At 56.1% G+C, this 8,480-nt stretch overlaps 1 protein-coding gene across 2 annotated transcripts in view; it reads left to right on the top strand.

Moving 5' to 3' along the window:
• Nucleotides 1–1,223: 1,223 nt before the first annotated feature.
• ARHGEF15 (Rho guanine nucleotide exchange factor (GEF) 15) overlaps nt 1,224–8,480 on the top strand; it is a 13,322-nt gene continuing 6,065 nt past the window's right edge. The window contains exons 1-10 of one of the 2 annotated variants that reach the window (XM_011994493.1): nt 1,227–1,329; nt 1,807–1,842; nt 2,987–3,636; nt 3,919–4,251; nt 4,496–4,550; nt 5,896–5,954; nt 6,057–6,268; nt 6,390–6,550; nt 6,732–6,884; nt 6,996–7,125. In XM_011994493.1, the coding sequence (XP_011849883.1) occupies nt 3,036–3,636; nt 3,919–4,251; nt 4,496–4,550; nt 5,896–5,954; nt 6,057–6,268; nt 6,390–6,550; nt 6,732–6,884; nt 6,996–7,125 (1,704 nt within the window). In that variant the 5' untranslated portion in view covers nt 1,227–1,329; nt 1,807–1,842; nt 2,987–3,035. Of the gene's footprint in view, nt 1,330–1,806; nt 1,843–2,986; nt 3,637–3,918; nt 4,252–4,495; nt 4,551–5,895; nt 5,955–6,056; nt 6,269–6,389; nt 6,551–6,731; nt 6,885–6,995; nt 7,126–8,480 lie in introns of both variants that reach the window. The other variant, XM_011994492.1, reaches the window with a different exon arrangement.

Below are 8,480 nucleotides of genomic sequence, written 5' to 3'. Positions count from 1 at the left end.
TTGTTATGTTAAATTATTGTGTGCCAGAGAGGTGACAAATTTCCTTGTCAACTGGGTCTTTGACTAGGACTGCCCTAAAACTTTTTGTCACCCATGGACAATTGTCTTGTTTTAGTCCTCTTTAGAAGGTGGTTTTATTTATTTCATTTATTTTTATTTCTATTTTTTTGAGATGGAGTCTCACTCTGTCACCCAGGCTGGAGTGCAGTGGCGCGATCTCGGCTCACCGCAACCTCTGCCTCCCGAGTTCAAGCAATTCTCCTGCCTCAGCCTCCCTAGTAGCTGGGATTATAGGCATGTGCCACCAGGCCCAGCTAATTTTGTACTTTTAGTAGAGACGGGGTTTCTCCATGTTGGTCAGGCTGGTCTCGAACTCCCGACCTCAGATGATCCACCTGCCTTGGCCTCCCAAAGTGCTGGGATTACAGACATGAGCCACTGCGCCCGACCTCTGCACATTTTTTATTGTTGTTTTCAGACAGCATTTTGCTCTGTTGCGCAGGCTGAAGTGCAGTGGTGCGATCACAGCTCACTGTAGCGTCCACCTCCTGGGCTCAAGTGATGTTCCCACCTCAGCCTCCTGAGTAACTGGGACCACAAATGTGCGCCACTATAGCTATTTTTTTTTCTTTTGAGATGGAATTTCACTCTTGTTGGCCAAGCTGGAGTGCAATGGCGCGATCTCGGCTCACTGCAACCTCTGCCTCCCATAGCAATTCTCCTGCCTCAGCGCCTGGGATTACAGGCGCATGCCACCATGTCTGGCTAAGTTTTTGCATTTTTAGTAGAAACGGGGTTTCACCATGTTAGCCAAGCTGGTCTCGAACTCCTGACCTCAGGTGATCTGCCTGCCTCGGCCTTCCCGAGTGCTGGGATTACAGACGTGAGCCACTTCCCCTGACCTGTCCATGGCTAATTAAAAAAAAATCTTTTGTAGAGACAGGATCACACTACGTTGCCGAGGCTGGTTCTCCCACCTTGCCCTCCCAAAGTGCTGGAGTGCTGGGATTATAAGGGTGAACGACGACGCCTGGCCCCCTGCAAATGTTATACCTCCCTGGAGGAGACAGATCCCAAGCCACACCTCTCCTCCCCTCAGTACTACCTCCTGGCCCTCCCGTCTAACACACACACACACACACACACGCCAGACACAATGGCTGGGTGGAGCTGAGGAACTGGCTTCCCCCGCAGAGATCTCAATCTGGGCCCTGAGCTCCCGCCCCAGAATCACAGGAACAGACATTTGGAGACCTCAGCCCCGCATTCCTTGCTCCAAGGGGCAGAAAGGACACGCTGAAAATAGCAACTGATTCCAAAAAGATAAAGGTAAATTCATGGGGACCTCCTGCAGAGTTAGGGAGGGAGGGTCCCTGCGGGAGGGTCCCTCGGGGTGAAAGAGGGGTTGGCGCACGCCTGGCTGAAGAGACAGGTGGTGGTGCGAGTCCTGGGAAAGATGGCGAGACTCGCCTTGGAGGGACGCACGTAGCATCCCTTAGCTGAGACAGAGGCGTCCAGATACCCATGCTCTGTGCCATTGCGGTCTTGTCGTCATCCCCACCCCTGTCCACCTCACTCCTGTGAGCCCCCATCTACACAGCTGTTCAGGTAGAACCTGTACACACATTTCCCATGCCTGAATTTCAGCTTTTCCCCAGAGCCCGTTAACCTCTGAGACCCTGGATACCTCTGTTTCCTGGGGCCCCGTGTGATGTGCGCATGTGGAGCGTGGTGTGGTTTGTTGGGGGGGGGGGTGTCCGGTTGGGAGGCGGATCTGATTCCTGTTTCCTGCCCCTACTCACTCAGCCCTGGGAGGTGACTGAGAGTGGAGGGGATTCAAGGGTGAGTGTTTGGGGCCCGAGTACCTGGATTCCTGAGTGGGGGGTAGGGAAGGAAGTAAATGCCGGTACCCGAGAGGGGTGTGGGATCCCTGAGGGGTAGGGGCTGGGGAGGAGCTGGCCAGTGGTCAAGACCACTGTGTGGGTCATTTTGCTAAGTGACTTTCTGCCAGAACACAGAGGCCACTGAGCTGCCAGACCCGTCATTTACAACCCCCTTGTTCCCCCCTCATCATTTCTCAAGGACCCAATCCGAGGCCTGGAGGGGTCTGACTCTCCTGCTGAGCCCTGAAGGGAGTTTGGAGGTTCCCCTGCTTCCCAGCCCGGACCCTGCAGCCTTCTTGGGATTGTAGCCTCCTTCCTCGAGGGAGGAAGAGAAACCCAGGCCACAGCGCCCTGGCCTGACTGGTCCTCTCCTTCAGCTGGCTCTCCCAGCCACCTCCCCAGGCCTCCCTGGCAAGACTCATGCCTGTGCTGGGCTTCTCTCTGTGACCAGACCCAAGGGCAGGCGGGGACGAGCAGACGCAGGACAGGAGAGACTGAGCCAGGGCCTCCTCATCTCCGGGGGTCAGAGGCTCCAGGAATCTTGATGGCAGGAAAAGGAGACTAAAAATAATCCGGAAAGGGAGAGTCCGGAGAGAGGAACTGGGAAATGGGGGGCGGAGGGCCGGTGGAGCAGGGAAACAGTGATGCACGCCTCGCAGCCCAGGCCCGGCGGACAGGCGCGCCCACGGCACCCAGACCCAGACAGCACAGAACACACATCGCACACCCACCCTGCCACCGCTATCTCAGACACGCACACTGAGAACTTCCTAACGGGCCACACGCCACACACTGTCCACTGCACCCTCCCCCTGCACACCCACCCGGCAAGCACAGAACTCACACACTCACAATACACCGTGCCACTCCCCCACCACAACCACACACAAACCTCCGCAACACACCCCACGGACACGTGGTTCAGTAGGCAGACACAGAGTGGTTGTACTAGCAAAGGGGATCCCCCGTATTGAGTTTTATGGATTCTCTGAAACCCCACACCAGCCTTCCCTCCTGACTTCAAAATCCTGCCTTCCAGTGGCCTCAGTTTATCCACCCTGCGGGGCACTAAGGGTCTTTCTGTTTCCCTCCCTCCTCCTCAGGGGATGACTCCAGCAGAGCACCCCACTCCTTTGAAGACCACAGAGGAAGATGTCAGCCCAGTCCTTTCCTGCAGCAACACCCCCCACGCAGAAGCCCCCTCGGATCATCCGCCCCCGCCCTCCTTCTCGTTCCAGGGCTGCCCAGTCCTCAGGGCCTCCCCACAACGGCTCCTCTCCACAAGAACTTCCCCGAACCTCCAATGATGCACCAACCCCAATGTGCACCCCCATCTTCTGGGAGCCCCCAGCTGCATCCCTCAAGCCCCCTGCTCTTTTGCCCTCCTCAGCTTCTAGAACCAGCCTCGACTCCCAGACTTCCCCAGAGTCACCTTCCAGCACCCCCACACCTAGTCCAGTGTCCCGGCGCTCCGCCTCCCCAGAACCTGCTCCCCGGTCCCCAGTCCCCCCACCCAAGCCTTCTGGGTCACCCCGCACGCCTCTGCTCCCCATGGCCGGGGTCCTGGCTCAGAATGGCTCTGCCTCAGCCCCTGGCACTGTGCGGAGGCTGGCTGGCAGGTTTGAAGGGGGTGCTGAAGGCCGGGTTCAGGATGCAGACGCCCCGGAGCCAGGTCTCCAAGCGAGAGCAGATGTCAATGGGGAGAGAGAAGCTCCCCTCCCCGAGAGTGGGTCCCAGGAGAACGGTGCTCCAGGTGAGTGTGGGGGGGTGGCGCTGGGGGACCTCAATCCACTCATCTTCTTCGTTTTCAGTGCTAACGACTTTCAGGGGCTACCTTTTCAAAAATGGATTTAATGTTTGGGATATCTGGTTTCTGTATGTCAGGATTTGAAGGGAGTCAGGGTGGAGGAGATCTACAGATGCCTCGACCTTGGTGTTGCAGTTGCTGGGCAGGTTAAAGATGGAGATGGTCTATGGTCTCAGGGGTGGGGCTGGGCCCCAAGGGCTTTCTCCTTAGGATATCCATCTCCCACAGATGCTGGCCTGGCCTGCCCTCCCTGCTGCCCCTGTGTCTGCCACACCACCCGACCTGGCCTGGAGCTCAGATGGGTGCCTGTGGGGGGCTATGAGGAGGTCCCCAGGGCCCCCCGTCGGGCCTCTCCACTGCGGACCTCTCGCTCCCGCCCCAACCCTCCAAGCATCGGTCACCCTGCTGTGGTCCTCACATCCTACCGCTCCACTGCCGAGCGCAAACTCCTGCCACCCCTCAAGCCTCCTAAACCAACTCGTGTCAGGCAGGACGTCACCATTTTCAGGGACCCCCCACAGCCAGATCTTGATCTGCCTTCTGAAGATGGAATCCAAACAGGTGCAGGGCCTGGGGGAGTGGACCTCTGGGCTGTGAGGGGACAGGAGAGAGGCAGGGGGGAACTAAACTCCAACAAACTACAATCCCCAACAGGCCCTGGGTTCTTTGCTTCCCTACCAGCTGCGCTCTGGTGCTGATGAGAATTGCAGTTTTTATAGTAACTGTTCCTGCTGAGGCTGGAGTTGGGAGTCTTGGGCTGGGGATCCTGGAGTTTTCTTCTCTTCACTCTGGCTTCTCTCTCCAGGGGACAGTCCTGACGAAGCTCCTCGGAACGCTCCTCCAGCAACTGTGGAGGGGAGGTACCGAACACCCCCACCCCTATTCCCTGGTTCTCTCCCCACCATGCTTCTACCTGAGGGCAGACTAACCTTCAGCTCCAGCTAAATCCCACCTGCACAAAGGTGAGGGGACAAGGGCCAGGGCTCTAGAGATAAGCAGCCCTTGTTTCAAATCCCAGCTCTGGCCCTTATCAATTCTGTGATCTTATAGAAGGCTGGGTGCGGTGGCTCATGTCTGTAATCCCAGCCCTTTGGGAGGCCGAGGCGGGAGGATCACCTAAGGTTAGGTGTTCAAGATCAGCCTGGCTAACATGGTGAAACCCCATCTCTACCAAAAATACAAAAATTAGCTGGGCATGGTGTCGGGTGCCTGTAATCCCAGCTACTCGGGAGGCTGAGGCAGGAGAATCACTTGAACCCGGGAGGCGGAGGTTGCAAGGAGCCAAGATCGCGCCACTGCACTCCAGCCTGGGCGACAAGAGAGAAACTCTGTCTCAAAAAAGAAAAAAAAAAAAAGAAAAAGAAGGTCTTTAGCCTTCCTGGGTCTCAGTGTCCTCATCTATGAAATGGGGCTAAGCATAGAAGCCACTTCATGGAATCGTGGGGATATGATATTGTGAAGAGCCGGGCCCAGAGTAAGTGTACCACTTTAACTCCCTTCCCTCACCTTGAGCTTCTATTGTAATTATTGTCTGAAAATCTATTTGGCAATCATGACCATCTCTTCTATGCTATCCAGGCTTGTTAATTATCTTAGATTCACCATTGTTATCAGGGTCCATTCATTTATTCAACAAACATTTACTAGCGTGGTTTTTAGCTTGGGTGAATGGGGGTGTGGTGGTGCCGATGACCAGAGCAGGGGAGATAAGGGGCTACACGTGCTGGTGGGAGGTGTGAGAGTGTAGTCCACCACGTTGAGCTTCCTTGACACACAAATAGGTCATTCCAGACAATGGTTGCTACGGGAGAAGGCTGAGAAGGAGACTCAGAAGTCTCTGGTCTACAATAGTTGAGATAGGAATGGGGCCCACTTAGTTCAGGGGCTCCTCTCTAAAAGGCACATAAAAAGATCTGAAATTTGGGCCTGGCAAAGTAGCTCACACCTGTAATCCTGACACTTTGCAAGGCCAAGGTGGCAGGATTGCTTGAGGCCAGGAGTTTAAGACCAGCCTGGGCAACATAGCGAAACCTTGTCTTTACCCTTCAAACAAAACAAAAAGCCTGAGGTTTGACGTGGGGAGCCGTCAGGATCCCTACATTCAACCTGCATGTGCGTTGCCCTGTCCAGCATGGGAACAACAAGCACCCTGAGGTGGGCAGTAGTCGTGGCCCTGGGGACTCCCTTCCCTTTCTTTCTCCACAGGGAAGAGGAGGGGCTAGAGGTGCTGAAGGAGCAGAACTGGGAGCTGCCCCTGCAGGATGGTGAGGGCCTCTGGACCTGAGGGTCCCTGCTGTGACCATCAAGCAGTGGGGGAAGGGTTTGGGGGCCCTGGGCTTCCCTGAAGTGCTATGTTTGCCCTCTAGAACCTCTGTACCAGACCTACCGAGCAGCCGTGCTGTCAGAGGAGCTGTGGGGGGTCGGTGAGGATGGAAGTCCTTCTCCAGCAAATGCTGGAGATGCGCCCACTTTCCCACGACCCCCTGGACCTCGCAACACCCTGTGGCAGGAGCTTCCGGCTGTGCAAACAAGCGGCCTTCTGGATACCCTCAGCCCCCAGGAGAGGCGCATGCAGGAGGTGGGAGCTGGAGGTGGGAGACGGGAGGAGGGTGCTGGGGTGGGGCGGGCTGCATGGGTCAGACGTAGGGGAGGAGGGCCCAGGGTCCTGGCTTTCCACGACTGCCTGCTCTTCTTTCTAGAGTCTTTTCGAGGTGGTAACGTCCGAGGCTTCCTACCTGCGCTCCCTGCGGCTGCTGACCGACACCTTCGTGCTGAGCCAGGCACTCCGGGACACGCTCACCCCCCGGGATCACCACACACTCTTCTCCAATGTGCAGCGAGTCCAGGGAGTCAGCGAACGGTCAGTGGCTTCCTGTACTTCCAGGGAACCTGCCCTTAGGCTGCTGGGCACGCCCTTTCCTCTCTCCCGGGCCCAGGTCCTTCCTTCTACTGACCCAGTTGGTTCCCAGCCCTTCTGTCACGAACCCGGGAGACCTGGCTCTCTGCCCCGCCCCCATTGCTTGCTTCCCCAATTCCTTCAGGTTTCTAGCAACGCTCCTGTCCCGTGTGCGCTCTTCCCCCCACATCAGCGACCTGTGTGATGTGGTGCACGCCCACGCTGTGGGGCCTTTCTCGGTGTATGTGGATTATGTGCGGAACCAACAGTATCAGGAGGAGACCTACAGCCGCCTCATGTGAGTGTCCCAAGGGTGTGGAGGAAGCTGGAGAGAGGGGTGGGGTCGAGGCCACAGCAGGCTGGGGCACCAGGGCCTCCAGGCAGCCGCTAACCACTCTTGCTTCTGCAGGGACACCAACATGCGCTTCTCCGCCGAGCTGCGCCGGCTGCAGAGCCTCCCTAAGTGTGAGCGGCTCCCGCTGCCGTCCTTCCTGCTACTGCCCTTCCAGCGCATCACCCGGCTCCGCATGCTACTGCAGGTACTCGTCCGACTGCGGCAGTTTCCGCCCCACCAACGCCATCGGAGAACACTCCTGAGGGCTTCTTGGCCCTCCAGTTATCACCATGCACTACTCCACCTTAAACATAAAATTCCCCAAATCATAACTACGAATCTGGGTGTCTCAGCCTAGGACCCACCACGCCCTGCCTTAGGGGACCTGTGGGCTCTTCCCCTTACCTGGACTGCCTCCAGGTCCAGGTGCAGGGAAAGGGCCTCTGGCTGGAGACAGGCGTTCCACACCTAGCTCTGCCACTGACTCTCTGAGTGACCTCGGGCAAGTCCCTTCTGCTTGCTGGGTCTCAGTGGGGAGTGTGTGAGTTGGTTTTTGAGGTTGTCTCTGGCTGTATTCTTCTACCCACATGCCTTCCCAACTGGGGTAATATCACCCCCAAGGGGGCAAAAATTGGTTCTTTGGGGGTGAAAATAATCTTAGTTATTCGAACAGTGGTACTCCATTAAGCTTTAGTGCATAAACAGAGTTCCAGTAGATCTGTAGAATTAAACTTTCATGGTGAGGGGGATGTTTAGGGAAAATTATCTAAAAAAGGCATCTTAGTGGGGTGATACTGGGAAAAAAAAAAGTTTGAGACACTCTTCTCCTCCTCCTTCTTTTCTTTTTTTCTTTTTTTTTTTTTTTTTTTTGAGACAGAGTCTTGCTCTGTCACCCAGGCTGGAGTGCAGTGGCCGGATCTCGGCTCACTGCAAGCTCCGCCTCCCGGGTTCACGCCATTCTCCTGCCTCAGCCTCCCGAGTAGCTGGGACTACAGGCACCCGCCACCTCGCCCGGCTAGTTTTTTGTAATTTTTAGTAGAGACAGGGTTTCACCGTGTTAGCCAGGATGGTCTCGATCTCCTGACCTCGTGATCCGCCCGTCTCGGCCTCCCAAAGTGCTGGGATTACAGGCTTGAGCCACCGCGCCTGGCCTCTTTTCTTTTTTTCTGAGATGGAGTCTCGCTCTGTCATCCAGGCTGGAGTGCAATGGCGCGATCTTGGCTCACTGCAACCTCTGCCTCCTAGATTCAAGCGATTCTCCTGCCTCAGCCTCCTGAGTAGCTGAGATTACAGGTGTGGACTACCACGCCCGGTTAATTTTTGTATTATTAGTAGAGATAGGGTTTAAGCATGTTGGCCACGCTGCTCTCGAACTCCCGACCTCACGTGGTCCACCCGCCTCAGTCTCCCAAAGTGCTGGCATTACAGGTGTGAGCTACTGCACCCGGCCTGAGACACTCTTTTTTTTTTTTTTTTTGAGATGGAGTCTTGCTCTGTCACCCAGGCTGGAGTGTAGTGGCACGATCTCTGCCTTAACATCTTGAATCTAAACTACTTCTT

This window comes from Mandrillus leucophaeus, unplaced genomic scaffold, assembly GCF_000951045.1.
Source record: "Mandrillus leucophaeus isolate KB7577 unplaced genomic scaffold, Mleu.le_1.0 Scaffold46, whole genome shotgun sequence".
Lineage (NCBI taxonomy): Eukaryota > Metazoa > Chordata > Mammalia > Primates > Cercopithecidae > Mandrillus > Mandrillus leucophaeus.
The sequence above is the reverse complement of the archived record's forward strand: the minus strand, read 5'-3'. Positions and strand labels throughout refer to the sequence as shown.